At 38.2% G+C, this 17,763-nt stretch overlaps 1 protein-coding gene across 2 annotated transcripts in view; it reads right to left on the bottom strand.

Annotated features, from left to right (window-relative positions):
* dpyda.1 (dihydropyrimidine dehydrogenase a, tandem duplicate 1) overlaps positions 1 to 17,763 on the bottom strand; it is a 148,610-nt gene that overhangs the window by 81,503 nt on the left and 49,344 nt on the right. The window contains exons 9-11 of one of the 2 annotated variants that reach the window (XM_036522581.1): positions 8,250 to 8,357; positions 6,748 to 6,917; positions 4,441 to 4,651 (exon numbers count right to left, since the gene is read on the bottom strand). In XM_036522581.1, the coding sequence (XP_036378474.1) occupies positions 4,441 to 4,651; positions 6,748 to 6,917; positions 8,250 to 8,357 (489 nt within the window). Of the gene's footprint in view, positions 1 to 4,440; positions 4,672 to 6,747; positions 6,918 to 8,249; positions 8,358 to 17,763 lie in introns of those variants that run through there. The other variant, XM_036522580.1, reaches the window with a different exon arrangement.

The following is a 17,763-nucleotide window of genomic DNA, read 5'->3' as shown; positions in this document are numbered from 1 at the left end:
TTTGTTCCAGTAAGTCTTCATTGCAAATTGGTATGTGGATTCATAGTTGTGTACTGTAAATTATCACCAGTCACTGCTAAGTCTGGGCTACTTTTCCTGTGGTCCGCCTTGCCGACTTTTTGTGTCAAGACATCTCGGTGGATAGGGTCATGGTGTAAATGTTGGACATTCTATCTATTATTTTACCCACTGTTTCTGTTTATTATCCTGTCTTTCACACAGGCAAAGGCAAGAAGAGGACTGAAGGTATGAAATTTTGGCCATTTTGATTGGATCACGGCTCAGACATTAAATCCTATCATGGATAAGCACCACCCTAGCCTGGTGGCGCTTCAGTATTTTATCGTGACTTCAGTATGTTAAAGCGGTAAAGGCCCAATGTTACATTGCCACACTGTGGTAATACAAACCTGTAAACCTGTGGTGGTAAAAGTAAATCATTATGAATATAAATTTGATATATCACTTACAGATTTATAGATAATTAGACATTAATATCTAATTTATATTATCATAGGTCAAACTGAAATAGGCAAACCCATTTGAGACTGAGCAGCAAATATTGAGAAATAATCCATGATATGTACCTGCTAGGCAGGTTAGTTTTGCTATGGGTTGTAAAAGAATATTTGAGATATACATATTATAAACATGCATTTTTGATACAGGCAAACTTGGTTGAATAAATATGTATTACAGAAGCGACTTATTGTGAATCCATGTAAAACAAGCTCAATTTGCACTTGCCTAAATAGCAGAAATTCGCATTAGTGTATCTGTGAGCGCTTCAGAAAGCAGTTTAATGGTTTACATGGGTAACCAATTGTAAAATTCCTGCATTTTCAGATTAGGAATCTCATTACAGTGATGTTGTCATCTCTGGTCAGTGAATTCCACTGTGGGTTCACCGCATAACAGTAGAAACTGTTTACTCAACCATACCAGGTGTGCCAATTGTAAAGCTATTTAATTAACTTTGGAATAATTAAAGAAGGGAGGTGCTGTACATTTCGTTAAGATGTACAGTCTTGGGAAGCAGATCAAAAGTTAGGAAGATGAACTTAAATAACAAAATATTGTTACAGCATCATATCACAACAAATAAAAACTTAGACTATAGAAGGAACCCCTGTGCCCCCTTCTTTATAAATATAATGTATAAAATGTTTGTCAGAATGAGTGAAATGTCTGAATGTGTGAAAGACAAAAGATATACGTATAAGTGATGCGACCATTTTGTCAATTAATCGACTGACAGTCATGAGCATGCATTTTGACAGTAAAATGTAGCCATCTACAAACTTTTTGTCCTAAACAATTCAAAATAAAAGGGGAACAATAAACATTACTGGGTGATATTTTAGGAATGGTAGAACGGTTAAATGATTCAGTTTTATGTAATAATGTGTGACTTACTCATTTAATTACACTAATACTGTATATTGTTGCTACAGTAGTTTGCTTTATACTACACCTATAAGGTTAGTCTAAACTGCAGCGAGACTGTTCACAATACAGAGAAGCTTTACAATGCAGTAAAACTTATTTATGGGGGCAAAAGTCTTTTAGCAAGACCCTGGATTACTAAACATTGATACAGGAGAAGTTTAAAACATCTAACTAGTAATATAAATATCAATCACTTTACATTTTTAAGCAACAACTGCTGAAGGAATAATTATGTGTGAGTTTCTTTCTCACAAGCAGCAGTAATGTTAGATTAGTTTGCGTACACGAGTTTGCCTATTACTATCTTGCATCTAGTAAAAAGGCTAAAATGTTGGCTAAAATGCTAGCAAGTTAATGTCTGTAGCTAGCTAGCTAGCTAGCTATATAAGTTAGTTTAATCAAAGTTGCCATAAAGAATTGTCATTATCCTTTTCACAGAACATCTGATTCTCCAGCATCCAAATCACATTAAGCAAGTCAGCTACGAGCATGAGTAGTATAAAGTTACATTCTGTTAGGAGTTAGCTAATTTGGCACAAACTTGCTTAGCTGGCTGGCTAACCTAACTTTAATGAAGTGTTATGAAACTTAGTTACCATGGAAAAATGGCTAAAGGAACGTTATCTTAATTATGAACTCTTCCACACAGAAATGCCTTGGCCTTTAAATAGCCCTATTAATTATTTTGTGGAAACACCATTTTTTTTGTTGAAAAAATACAGTGGTGTTATTTTGGAATGTATCAGCAGAAATAAACCCTTTACTTTGTTAAATAAATGCAGTTTCCAATTCATTAGCCATTTGAAAAATGTAAGCATGGCAGAGCTTACATTAACCTGCAAAGTTTGCAGAGATGCCTGAAGTAATAGTTGTGGAAAAAAATCTACATAAATCAGGCTATTTGTATCTGTTTTGTTTTTTGCTTTTTTGATTGTTTGTTTATCCCACAGTCTGTGTTTAGTGTAAGCTATTGCTGCATATTTGATCAGCAAAATGTTATCAAACAGGTAAATAATTAAAAAATTAAAAAGCATGTCACTGATAATATATTTCATCCTTCACTGATTAATCAGAAATTTCCCTTCTCAGCCATCAATTTATTGCTTACTAATTTCTTTCTATATGTAAAAATCTAACTGAAATATATACTCACCATTGCACATTCCATATCTGTGTTCTCTCAAATGCAAACACAGACTGGCTATTGCATTTCCTTCTGACAGAAGGGATAGGCTTATTGCATTCTCTTCAGCAACACACTTCAGAAAGGAGCCAAAAAAACCCACAAGCTACATATTGTGAGGAGATGACAAGGGACTTAGCATTATCTTTTTTCTCACAAAGTGATAGGTATCACATAAAGTCCTGCTAAAATCTGCTAAATAAAGATAAGAGGAAGTGCACTAAGCACTTGTCCATGAGGGAGAAGTGGCTTTTCTCCGTGACAGCACTGTGAGAAATCTCCAAGAATAATTCCAGGTATAGCATGCTGTGAATGACCCGTGTTTGTTCCCACCAGGTGGTGGTGTGCTTACTGCACTGGAGATTAATTATCAGTGTTAAAAAGGAACAAAGCTATCCAACACTGAAAATTAAAAAATATATAGAGATATTTAAACAACACGGTCTGTTGACTACAATAAGAAAACATTGTTGCTTGTTAATGAATTAATAATTTAGCCCACCTTTTACTTTTTCCATACAGCAACTTAACATTTCTGTTCTACTCATACAGCATGTACCATTCATATGAATGTATTTCAATTGGTTTTGTGAGGAACAAATATAGCCGCTTCCAGTCAAGTCATTCCTGGACAACACATTACTTCTGTAAGAGAAATTTTCACTGAAAGACCCACTTGTCATACAATCACTAAAAGTCTAACCAAGATAACACATGCCTTACTCAAAAAGTGCAAGCTTATGTTTTGTATATTGGTTTTAAATAAGCAATGATCAAGATAACCTACAAACCACCAATGAGGTATGGTCACAAGGGCTTCTTGACCTGTTATCGCTGCTCAATAGCAACACCACTTTTTGTTTTTATTTGACAAAAAGAGTAATGTTGCTCAACAGACTACTTTTTGGAATTGTAGTCACATTCATATCGCTTAATGCTGCCCTTTTAACAGCCTCTGATTAGTACTGTTATTTTCAACAGCTAACTAGCTTGATGCACAAGCAATTTACACACTAACAGCTTAGATTTATATTTAGTAAATGTGATGTCTTAAGTGGTCAGCTAATGGATCTGATTATGTTTAAGCATATTTGCATTAACCAGTTTATACCCCTAAATTACCTGGCCTACCTAGTCAGTTACAGGTATATATGCTGTCATACCTGGCAAGCCAGCTAGTGTCAAGCAACAGTTTGATGTTAGAATTAGACAGGATATTCTTCAAGCTAAATTATTAACATTTAAGAAACTTTGCAGAGTTGGAGCTGTAATTTGTCCATTGAATCAAACTTTCTGTTTCTTTTCATTTATCACAGAATACTAGCCAAACATGCTCTTTTTGTCATAGGTTGTGTTATTGTATCTAGAAGTAAAAGGACAAAGGTAGGTGTAAACCTTGCACATAATTAGCCAGCTTGCCCTTTAAGAACTGCAAATCAAAAAGTGACTGCAATTTTCACTGCTATTGTGCTTTGATTCAAACTCTAATGATTTACAGATAATTATACGGTATTTGCTACCATGTAAATAAATCCAAGCTGGCGCAAAAGAGCATTGTCTGTACATAGACATTGTCTGGTCAAGCTCCCTTGTGTCCCAAAGCCTGTCATATATCAGTTCAGGAAAATCTACCTTATCTTAACATTTTTACATTGCATGTGACTGCTTCCACCAACAGAAGTTTGAGATGTATGTAATGATGTATTTAAGATGTACTGTAACCCCACTGATAACAGAATGAACATACAATTCTAGTGAAGTACTAAAACCAGTCTTTGAGATGAATCCATTTCAGAATGCATGCCTACCTTTAGGGTCATTTAACACAGACCCGAATGCGCTGATGATGTAATCTGCTTTCAGGCGCACAACTTGTTCCTCATCCTCAATCCATTCGCCCGAGTCTGTCTGCTCAGTTCGGCAGAACTCCATGCCGGACACAAGTCCGTTCTTCATGATGACCTTACGGGGGGACAGGAAGGGCAGGAACTCGCACTTCTCCTCCTTCGCTAGTTCCATCTACACATATTGAGACAGAGCTAAGAAAATCACAACAACAAAATTGATGGCAGATTTGTACCACAGACAGAATTATCATAATAATTGGTGGAATCTATTCTTAGGTATACTGTTGCATTTTTTTTTCAATATATTCAGTTCCAAGAAGATATTTGAGGATACAGGACTGACTTCACATTTTCATTGAAAATTTAGGACAAAGCATTTACTCATATGGAAGGTGTTCAAATTTTCAGTGCTAATGTGGTAATGCGGTAGTGTGCTAAAGTGTCTTGCTATGTTCAAAATGTTACAATTTCATACAGCTTTAAAAGTTTACACATCTAAAAGAGTCATTCAATATGCACAATAGGTAAAAATGCACTATAATGGCTTGTTTTTCTCCCATAGTGCTTTCAAACATTTTCTCAGTTCACATCTTTACACAGAGCTTGAGCAATTTAAACTGGATTTTTTTTTTATATGTGAAGGTTACTTACGCCTACAAGAATTTCAAACTTAATAGGCCTTATAAGCAAGCTTAATTAGTTATGGGGCAGTAGCTATAGTGTACGCCTCCGTTAGAAAAAAAACAAACAGCTGTGAATGGTTACCTTATTTTCTAATTTTTCTACTCCACGCCGTTTCCATGGTACCATGACTACAGTGCCATAAAGAGCAAATTCAGAATAGTAACACAGGGAAGCATAAAATAAACATTCATTTGAAAATAAATGAAGAGCATAGTGTTCTTCTGTTTATTATATAAGTTGCGTAGCCCCCTCTAACACATGTAAGAGTCTGTTCAGGATTGTTTGTATTGTACATGGCATAAGCAGAAAGCATGTTAGACTGATGTTGTTTATGTTGATTTTAGTATGGATAAGACACTACGATATTTTCTTCAATGTGGCAGATCAATTTTGCATTTAACATGAAAGAAGAAGGCCAGTGGAATATGCATTTAATACAAAAACCCACATTAGATGTAATTTTAACATCTCTGATAACAGGAAACATAGCATGGATTTAAGCTAATGGATCTCAAAGCACTATCAAGTATATGTCATGCATGTGTTCGGACCAGTAAATTGGGATCTAGTTAGCTGAGAGTGGGGCATGTGGAAATCTTGTGCAGGTTGCCTTCATTCATGTAGAGAATTTACTTTGCCAAGCTCTGTGCAGATGTGTGAAATCACCTACAGAAAACCAGTGGAAACCAGTGACATGGCAACCTGATCGCCCTGTGGGGAAATCTGTACTCAATTACTTTGTCATTCCATTAATTTCAAATGGATGAGGCGCCATCATCTTAACCACAGACTGCAAAGACAGTGAATATATTCTACCAGTCACGGCCATCACATAATCAACACATTCTCTAATTTAATTTGGTCTATATCAAATGTTTCTTTTTGAAACTGGATGATACTACACACCCCCACACTACCACAGCTTGAAATCTCGGCCAAGAAAAAAAAAAACAGAGGAAAACCATCAATTCTTTCATATACTGCTGTTGCAATTCAGTTGAAAAGATCGCAAATTAAATGACAATTTAACAGAAATTCTTGAAGATTTTTTTTAATTGGGGGGGGGGGGGGGGGGGGGGGCTGGGGAGAGTTTATTATTGAGGTTACATGTTGCAGCTATCTGTGGCCTGATGAACAAAACATATTGAGGGCTTCTCCTGAAAAAGCCACTATTAAGCATTCTACTCATGAGAAATATATTAGTATGATCAGAAACAAAAGCTGCGCGAAACACAAGGCAGCCCTTTATTAGACAGTGAAAGGCCTCAGAGGCATGTCTTTAATAGAACAGTCAAAGACAGAAGTGTGTGGCATCCTTTGGCTCTCTAGGAAAAATATCACACGTTGAACTGCTGCTGGGGGGCCTATACTGCCTTTTCTCTCTGACAATCGGGTTTTGACAGATATGTTCCAAAGACACCACTGTACAAACTCAGCAACTGAGAGAGGGGGGCTTAAGAGAGGCGTCAGCGGGGCATGGATATGACTCTTTCAGAGACGTCTTAATAAACCCATTGCCACAGCATCAGCTCAGCAGACCAAATATTAATAAGCTCTGCCACTCGGGCTTTGTTGACTCTTTACCTCTTCAGGGACGGCTCGGATGTTTGTGAATCCCTTTCTGAATACGACGAAGACTCTGCGGGCACCGCACCGCAGGGCCGAGGTGGCGCAGTCGAAAGCCGTGTCGCCCGCGCCCAGCACGATGACGATGCCACTGAGCTCTGGCAGCTGAGAGCGGCAGCTACACATCCCTGCGTGACAAAAGAACGTGATTTCTGTCTGTGGGACCGTTTCTACTTAACGGCTCAACAGATACTAGTACTTAAGGCAGTGTAAAATTGCATCTTCGAGTCTGCCGACACAGCATGTCACTATCAAATTATTCTGCTTCAATGAGAAGCAGTTTTATTCCTTCTTTTTTTTTTTTCAAATGTCCTCGTATAGGTAATTTCATACTTGGTACCTTCAGCAGTGCTGCTTTTATTTTATCTTGGATATGGATGACTACGGACTATATTGAACACAGATGATTTCAGCATCTGATATCACATCCCACTGAATCCATCAAAATCCGCTCTATTCCAGTAATCCGGGACATTTCGCACATGAAATCATACAAGGGCTTCCCACACTGCAATGTGTAGCTGCACTGCAAGAACACTTCGAGTATGACGTGTTTATTTTTAGTGTATTCAAAATGGAATGACTGTAGACGCCATGAGTTACACATTTTTTTATGGTGCGAATGAGTACTGTAGAGTCTAATTTGCTTTTTCCAAAAAAAAATCAAATCCGAACCTTAATTTGTACAATGATAGGCAAAGGTCTTATAGATGGTTGTGCTATCAGGTTTTAGGCCTTACATACATTCTTCAACAGAAACATTACTTTTGTATGCTATGTAGCGTCCTCAGACTGACCATAGCATGGAAACACATGTTTTTTAATCCATGATTTAACAGCTTTCAAGGTTCATCTTCTCCCCTTTTTCCAGTTTTCACTACTTTACACAATTTCATTGTTAGTACCTCCTCTGGGACTGTGACTAACTAGGGTACAATGCATCGCATTAAATGCCATGAATGTTTTTAATTGTACAACATCCCTGATAAATAAATGTAACAATACACTGTGCTTTGGGGCCACCAAACAACCCTAGAATAATGAACAAATATGGGTAAACAACACCTTATTTTTGAGAGACTTAATGTGTTTTACATGTGCACAGTTCCTAAGCAGGCAGTCAAATGAAAAGGATCCTTTCCCAAAAATCACCCGAGGGTATCACCATCTTCAAAAATAAATCCTGTTACATGCTATTATGCATTTTCACTGCCTTTTGAAAAATGTGAACATGGACTACCATCAAATACATATACACAAATGTCCCCATTTTCCAGCAAGTATTCAATTATCTTCATATACTATGTCCTTGCTCAGAGGAACAGACAGTATATGCAAAATAACAGAATAGAGTACACAACAGCAAGTGGTTTTTATTTTATTTAGATGTGCAATTTTCCCTTACGCATTTGATTGAAAGTATACATAGTGCATAAGTTCAGTAAACTTTAGATTTTTACCTATTTTACTGGCCTTGGCAACCAATGGCAGGAAGTCCTTGGAGGTATAAAAGCCCTGCTCCGCTGACAGTCCATCAAAGATTTTGTGCCTGTTAGCCTGTGGCAGACCTGTTTAAACAAGATGACAAAGAGGATGATGAATGTTTCAAATATATTTCAGCCTACTATTACAGGCATGGTGAATAAAATAAAAATGAAATATTTTAATGTATAAAGTTGTTGCTACTGAAGAAAAGTAAAGTACGGTGTTAGGAGTTAGACACCTGGAAAGCTGACCGACTGTGTCCGCCTGTCTAGACCTATAATGAACCAACTGATCACAGAAAGAACACTTGTGTTTTAACTTCCTGGTGAGTGTTGCTTATGGCCCTGGTGACCGAGTTGTACAACAACCTGCCCTGTCCTCCCTGATGGGGTCCCCACACTCACAGTGTCAACAACCAAGCTTGCAAGCCTTACCCGCTCGATAATGTGTAACTTGTAAGTGCACAGTAGAGCTGAACGCAAGACTTGCCACTATACTTGATAACCATATTGAGCTCTGATACAACAACCTGCTCCCGTGTGTCTCTTCCTGATCAATTTTCATTTCCTGGCCAGGAAGAAAAAAAAAAAAAAAACACTCTCTCTCACCTCCTCCTCCCCTCCTGTAACACAGAAGCCCTACCCCCACTCCTCCCCATGTCCTCAAAGGAGCTCTCTTCCTTCCCCCCCATCACTTCTCTTACAGAAATCATGGAGGATGTTGTAGACTGATCCCTTTGTAGGAGTGGGGGAAAATCAACTCACACATCTAGTCCAGGAGGAAAACACAAAATAACACTGGTGGCCTTTGTAGAGTTCAGACACAATTATTAACATGATTATGAACCTTGCTTAGCTCGATCTTCTTATTATTTCCAACCAGCTGCTTTTGTAATGGCAACTATCATTACATTCATAAAATCTGTCCTAGGTATGACAAAAACATGTCGTAGCAGTTATGCTCTACATCATTTTATGTAATGGAGTGCATTTTAAGTCTAAAAAACACCAAGAAGTATTGTTTGATTGAGCTGTTTGCTCAAAATTAAGGACCAACCACAGTGGTTATACTTCAGAGTGGCCTAAGCTCCCTTGCAAGCACTGTTGATGGATCTGTAACACAGATACCACACACACATTATAAGTGGTGTCAGATAAGAGAGTAGTACAATCTTTGGAGGACTCTGGAAGACAGACAATAATTATGGGGTGCCTTGATCTGCCCAAGTTTAGGAACCCCTTATTTAATATTCCACACTTAATTTAAATGATGTTTCAAATTTGAATTAAAAAAGAACAGCAAAATTTCACTTCCCATTTAATTTAGACAGAAAACAAGGCTCGTATTTCAAACCACAGAATGATTGAGGAGGTGAAAGCCTGACCCCTCTAATGTCAAAATCAATTAACTTTACCCCACACTCTTCAACGATAATTAGATTTCAAGGAAGTGCTCTGTCCCATTTCTACTTTGCATAGTGCATTAATGGGCTTTATTTCTTGTGCTTTTCCTGCTCCTTCTGAACCCCTTTAGAAAGAAAAGCCCTATGTATTGTATGCACGCTGCTCCATCTTTATAACACCGCTGATAGAATTCATATGAGGTTATGCAGATGCCATGGTAAATTATATATTTCCTTTTATAATATTAATGAAAAAATGCATAACAGTAGTTCTGAGTTACAGACGGCGCCCTACTAATGAAGGTGCACTGAATTTTGGAGCAATCGAACATCATGCTGTGCAACAGATCTCTCCAAAGACCCTTTTCACTAATGCCATACAGTAAAGACATTTATGATACCTCCTCATATTGACATTTTTTTGTCTGAAAAAATATTCTTTTCCAGGAAAGTAGATTAGGAATAAATTCTCTCACTACATAAAATTATAAAAATTTTTGTTTCGTTCTGACTAAAGGTTCAAGTAAGCCTTCCTCCCATCCACACAAATGAAACATGATATGTATTTATGATAAATAATATGAACATGATATAATATATGAATGATACATAACAGTGAAACTAACATCAGCATTGTAAGAAACCCTTGCTACAATGTAATCGGTTTGTATTTAATTGGCCTTTATGACCTTAGAAATAACCTTAAATGTCAAACATCTGAATGTCATCCTGCTACATCTTCTTTCGCCTTGTAGTTGTATTGATTGAGCAAGGTTTCATTACTAGATGCATTTGGGTTGGTTAACCAAGGGGCCAGTTCAGGCTCAGCTCAGCTCAGGAGCGGTGAGAGCTTTTTCTGCACACCTCACTACTGGCATTTTGTATTCAGACTTCACTTGTGCAGGTGCGTGTTTGTTAAAATAGGAGCTACATAGTTGCACAGCCTGAATTTATTTCACACCACATCTCACTTCCAAGAGTTGTGGCCAACACATACTCACAAAATTCCATTACAGCCACAAGACACTTGAAACTGTAATGATGAAAGCTGAGTGGATATTTCCAAGAAATTACAACAGTTCTAGAGCAGATATGAACCTTTTCAATGCTTGTGCAAAAAAATGTTGACAGTTACGAATGTCAACAACAAATATTTGAATAAAAAAGGACATTTTTGGTTTAAATTCAAAATCAAATCAGAATAGGGAAACTAAACAGAGAAAGGAAAAGAAGATATGGAATCAAAACAACAATATTAACTACATTATGTCATTTAGCAGATGCTCTTACCCAGAGTGACTTACATAGGTTATACTTTTTTTAAACAATGTTATCCATTTATACAGCTGGATATTTACTGAGGCAATTCTGGGTTGGAATTTTGGATGTGTGGTAGCATATGTGACCAATGAGTGGATGTTATGGTAATCAAATTACCTTAACACAAAAGTTGAGATTTCATATATTAATTAATATTAATCCCTCACTGATGGATTTCAACTGTTGCCAGTGCTGAACTGATTCAGACCACAAAGAAACTATGATGTGTAACGAAAGTAAACATTTTATTATGACGAGGATGACGAATTCAAATCCAAAACTGAACATCAAATAATATCCCCGTTCTTCGACTTCAAGCACCCTGTCTAATTACAAACAATGTTGCTGTTACACACAATAACCACTTACAGTATGCTTTTTATTTCACCTTTTCACAAGCGCAAGGGTTGAAGAGAGAGAACCGACTTAAGTAACGGGTCCGAATACACACATCTTGATAACAGCTCAGTCACGCCTTAATGTCGAGCAGACACAGCCCCAAGTGTGCATCTTTCACATGGGCCATTTAAGTTCCCAGAATTTCCTCAGTGGTAACAGAATCGCAGAACTCTTCTGGGAAGCACTTAAGTGGAGTTTACACATGACTATCTCAAGCATGAATCAGGCCCCAAGCGAATAGCTGATCATACTGAAAGACTGAGTACTGGGTTCATAAAAAAGTAAACAAATGACAAGGTAGGACAGTATGCTTTGGTGATCCATCACAAAGTAAATCACAGTTTTTTTATGAAATGGAGGAACGTGTCAAAAATTGACATGATCAACATCTGAATGACTGCCAGCCTATGACTTTTAGCAATCAAACATGAAAAAGAGAAATATATTTCAGTGTTGTCTAACTCCACCCCATAAAAATATACATATTCCCCCATTCGATTCTCAGAGGGAGTGGTGGCTATCAATCACCATCTCATTACCAGCCTGTCATCTGGGTTTAGGCAAAATGAATTCTGGCTCACTGTCGCACTAAATGTTCAATGAAACATCCTTAAGGCTGACTACATGATCTGCCCAAGTCACACATGCTATACATCAAAGAAGAACATTAGTTATCATATCTTAATAAATAGGCCCATTATAAGCAGTGTAATCCCACACTCTGGGTTATCTGCCTTCTGCTATACTGCCCTATTAAGTGGAAAATAAAACGGCAGTGTAATGGGGATATTATTTTATGGGCGAGAGCTCATAAAATATTATACCGTATAGCTAAATAACGGTGATTACTGTAAGTAAGACACATTTTTTATAAGTGAAAACGTGCTATAAGTGTTTAAAATTTGCATTGTACACTAGAGCTGGAAAGGTCCCAAGGTAATCTGAGACACAAAACATTTGTAATGCTGCAACTATACCAAGATCATGTCAATTTTTTTACAGTATGGGCATATTTCATTCTCTGGGTTATTTTCAGCAATCATTTCACTCAGACAGACCTTCAGACCTTCTTCAGAGTAAGGTTTATGAAGGTTGGTGTGACCGAGACATTCAACACTTTGCATGGATTAGATCATAGTGATTTTTTCCAAGAAAAATGAAGGTCATCGCTCATCTCTAAGTAAATATAACTCACCTATTGCACTGGCACTCCTGCTATGGCAATGGAGTTTAATTTGCAGTCAAGATGTTTTGCTGCAGTTAAATACATATGTAATTAAGAGTACTGAGAAAGGATTTATTAGACTGACAGGAAATAGATCAGATCAAATGAAATAACATTGACCATGTTTCAGCTATATTTATAAATATATGTTGAATGGCTAAAAGTTTATTTTCATGACTTATTTTCAGGCATTTACCTGTCCGGTATAGATTGAGGCATTGTACACAAAATATTGAGACACTCTGTGTACCAACTATGATTGTTAATGAGCAGTTTTTGCCAGTTAACTTGGCATAAAAAGAAAAGTATCATCTTCCCCCAGAAATCATTTGTACATTTGACAATATACTTTTCACACATTTTTCTAAAAGGCCCTCACCCCATTATCATTTCAGATGAGGTTTGTTACAACTAGTGCTGGGTTCATCAATTCAAGGTTTGGGAATTGCCACTGTACCTTTGGACAAGGTTCAGTACATAACCAATACTATTTCCACATGCATGCAGCTGTACTCCCTACTCCCTTTGCATAAAAGGAAAACGTCTTAAAAGCTGTATAAATCACCTTAGATAAACAAATAAAAATGTCATGTGATAATGCAACATGACTTAGCTGTGACCAGAGTTTGCTAGCTTGTGTTAATGTTGATGGGTAACCTTTAAAACAAGCTAGGGACATAATTATTTTTGCAAGCTCTGGTAACTTTTTTCAATCCCATCAGCAACTAAAGGTACAAACCACTAATATAATCAAAAACTTCCACAGCATTTATTTTATTCCATGTCAATTTAAGTAAGCCAAATCAATCCATGCCAACTCAAAGTAAGCATTTCTTCTTCAGCATAAATGTAATTGAATAATGCCACACATTTCCAGCATTGCTCATTATACCATTTCACATTTATGGAAGAAAATATTCAATTCAATCTTTCTGCTGGCTCAAAGCCAAGCTGAACTGTAGCTTGTCAAATACTGAGAAAGACTAAGCAGCAACAGAACTTCTCAAAGTAATAGGGGAGTCATAAAACAGTAATTGTGTCATGAACTAGCTACCCAAAGCAACCTACTTATAAAGAAAGCATTAAATTCTTAAGTAGTGTAAACTAAAAAGTTTACAAAAAGCATTAACTATCCCAAAGCCATACTATAATGTATTATTGTATTAACATTTAAGATGCATTTGGCTAGAAACTGCAAGTAATATCACACTGACATCATAAAATGTTCATCTTCACAAAGTCATAGTATTTTTGCAGTGTCTAACATTGGGTGTCACTGTCTGTGGTGACCAGAAGGTATTTCATAATTTGTGGAAGGAGCATCCAGTGTTCTGCTAGAGGTTAGCTTCATTGTCGATAGCCAATTAGCGTTAGCAACGTTAATACTTGCGTTATCTTGAGCTTCGCCACTATACCTAGTAGATTCTTACATCATTTTTTAACCTCTGTTAGTTTGTTCATTGTCTGCTTATTGTTTGCTGCCAATTTATTGTTATTGTTTTGATAATTAACTGGGTGTGTAAATTTTGGTGGCAGTGCTATTTAGTTAGAGGTTGATCGAGAAGCTGATTAGAAGAGTATCTCCACAACTGCATTATTAATTAGCTGTAGCATTTGTAGCAGGGGCGATGGTTCAGCAGCAGCTGTAGCGGCAGCCTTGGTCAGAGGAAGACTTGGTCAGACCAAAACAAGGGAGTTCATCTGCAGGAGTCCATCCAGGAATACCAATGCACCATGTGTCTCCAAATTCCTGTCACAATCTCCTGCACTCACCATCGCTGCCTCAGTCTCACTGCATCTCCAGCCTTATATATCCCTCACTGACCACCGCCAACAACCTGACTGTATAGCAGGTGGCCTGTGGAACTGTCAATTTGCAACCTGGAAAGCTGACTTCATCACTCCCTCCAGTTCCTCGCCCTCACAGAGATGTGGATCACCCCTGACAACCCCAGTAGCCCTGTCCACTGCATAATCCTTCTCCCACACGCCCTGACGCTCTAGCAGGGGTGGTGGGACTGGACCACTCATATCAGAGTCCCAGAAATTCCTTGTTCTCCCTCCCTAATCTCTCCATCTCCTCTTTTGAATTTCATGCTATTACTATCACTATCCCCTCTATGTGCATTGTTGTTGTTTACACACCACCTAGCCCCCTGGGAGACCTCCTTGAGGACCTGGATGTACTCCTCAGCTCCTTGCCAGAGGATTGAACCCGTCTAATCCAATTGGGGGACTTCAACATTCACCTAGAGACCCCTCAAGCTTTTGGATTCCTCCTCCTGCTCCACCCTTTTGACTTCACACTAGTTCAGTCGCCTCCTACACACAAGGCAGGCAAACAGTTGGATCTGGTCTTCCTGAGGGACCGCTCCACCTCAGACCTGTCACCCCCCTCCATCTCTCTGTCCACTACTTTGTCTCCTTTTGTCTACCTCCTCCTCCACAACCCACCTCTATGCATACCTCTGCCACTTCTCAGCGTACCATATGCAACCTCTCATCTTTCTACAGAGACTGCTGCATCCACTTTTCTCTCCCTCTCTGTCATCTTCCCTTGATTCTCTGTCCTGTTACTTCCAAGCCTGTGGTGACCCCCTCTGCCTTGTCCATGTCTAACGTATTCACTCCATGTGAACAGGGCCAAGTTTCATGCCACAGAATGAAAGTAGAGAGGATCCAGCTCCTCTGCTGATCTACTGAACTATCAAGCACTCCTCTCTGCCTTCTCTTTAAGGATAACTTCTGGTAAGGCTACCTTTCATGAATCAAAGATTCAAAACTCAGTATCTAACCCACATAGACTGTTTTTTTATCTTCTCTTCCCTCCACAATCCACCAAAGTTTGACTATTTAATGAACAGTAACGATTAAGCAAAACGAACATTACCTCAACATTAGCCGCTAAAATGTAGGCTATTACAAAACATCTGTAACCTGTAACATGTGTAGCCTGTTTAAAAAAAGGCTAGGCTTACATGGCATCAAATGTAGCCTATAGGCTACCAGGTAACATTTTATTTTCTCCTTTTTTTTCATTGCGGCACAGTCCTCTGCTGCTGACTTGAAATCAAACGTGTCCAATGTGTCTTTGCAGCTTGCAATGCGCATAAGCCGCGTCACTCTCTCTTCCTCCAGACGACTTTGCAACGCTGTCTTAATTCGATTCTGCAGAGAGAACCCCCTCTCTGCTGGCACGCTTGACACGGGCAGAACACAGGCAATTTTAGCCAGTGTAGCCCAGTCATGGTACAGCTCGCCGAACTCATAAATAAGCACGTTTCACTGTCAAAACACAAATGTCCTGTTTAGGGATAGCCTTCGTTACAGCTACATTTTGTACGAGCGATCATTACCGGACATTTAGACCGGCAAGTTTTTAATTGATTGGTTTTTTATACATTTTTCCAGGCAAAAACCGGTAATTACCAGCTAACGGAATCCCTGGCCTACGGGTCTCCCTCACGGCTCTGTACTTGGTCCCTTCCTCTTCTCTTCTCTGCAATGTCTTGGCTCTGTCATCTCCTCTCGTGGGTTTTCATACCACTTCTATGCCGATGACACTCAGCTTTTCCTGTCTCATCCACCATCTGACACACAAACCTCTACACGCATCTCAGTGTGCCTGAAGGATATTTCACAGTGCGTAGTGGAATACTGAGGCTTTTGTATACATACTTATATGCATACACACATAATCCATCTATCCATTCCTCCATACATACACACCCTTATTCACTTGTACATTCTGCTCATGGTTGCAGCATCTTTACTGGAAACTTCTTTAAATTCACTTCATTCCTTTGAAAAAAAAAAAAGAATTGACACACAGTGCCAATACATTCTCTCTTCCACATGAATTTAACTTTACTGTGTGCTTTGAATGCCAGGGATTGTGTAGGATTTCTAAGCAAAGTTACAGCACATTAACCCTGCCCTCATCTGTGTCTATGCTGATGGATGTCACAAGCTCACACTGTTGGTTTAATAGACCTGAAAACCCATTTGTATTCAGCACAAATCAAGGGGGGGGGGGAGAAAGCTCATGACAAAGTGTATTTTAACAATAACACCCCATTTCTGACACCTCCTCTGTAAAAAATGCACTTTCATTTTTCACATGTTGTATCTCATTTACTTTGTTCTGATTCACAGACTTAAATTGCAGAGAGATACAGTGAGAAGGCAATACCTCTGAAAATAATAAATCATCTGTTACAGATGTTTTCATTCTCTGCTGGTCCGCCACTCGTTAATCACATGTTATCAGAGGCTATCAGCGCCCGATGCAAAAAGCGAGAAGCACTCCATTCTGAGTTCTGACTTTCATTCACTACATAGTCCCTGACCCCTATGAACCTTATGAATTGCGCAAAGATGAACAAGCACCAAGGGCACGGTGTTAAATTATGCAGAAGCACACTAAGTACATTAAGATTTAACATAAATAAAGACCTCTGAAACAATAAACGCCCTTTTCACTGGATATTCATTAACCTTGTCCCAAAATAAGAAAAAATCCCAGAGTGGGATATGATGAGAAAATGGCTGTCCACTGAACAGCCCCCACTCTCATTCAGTGGACATATGCTTTTGACGGTCAGAAATGTATACATTAATTTCTGCTCAAAACAGATATCAGATATTGGTTGTTAAATAAAATTACAATATAACAAATATCTACAATTTTATCAACAAATTGTTGGACTGCGGTCATTATTTGATTCTGAAAGGTGTACCTACTTTATTTGTGACATCCTGAATTGTTCTCTATGCACATCCTTGATAGTATAAAAGCCAAGTGTTGTTACTGTTTGTACATAATTTTCTCCTAACCATTAAAGCAAACCTGCTCAGAAAATATCACAGCATTCCAGAATTAAGTCACCTCTGTATGGCATATGTATATATATAATTTGGCTGTTTCTTAGTTATTTTCCAATTTAGATTATGTTATATTGTTTCATAATATTCCACTTGAAACCAGTGTGTTGCCTTCCAACCTTAAAGCAATATGTGGAGAATGACTTCCACTGAAAACACATTTTACTGACTATGTTGCATATAGACAATGAACATCTATGTAGAGTCAAAAACCTAATGCAAGCTAACAGATCACATCACAAAATGAACAGGAAGGGGT

Source organism: Megalops cyprinoides, chromosome 2 (genome assembly GCF_013368585.1).
Source record: "Megalops cyprinoides isolate fMegCyp1 chromosome 2, fMegCyp1.pri, whole genome shotgun sequence".
In the NCBI taxonomy this organism is placed as follows: domain Eukaryota; kingdom Metazoa; phylum Chordata; class Actinopteri; order Elopiformes; family Megalopidae; genus Megalops; species Megalops cyprinoides.
Note: the sequence above shows the minus strand (reverse complement) of the source record. Positions and strands in the feature narration are given on the sequence as shown.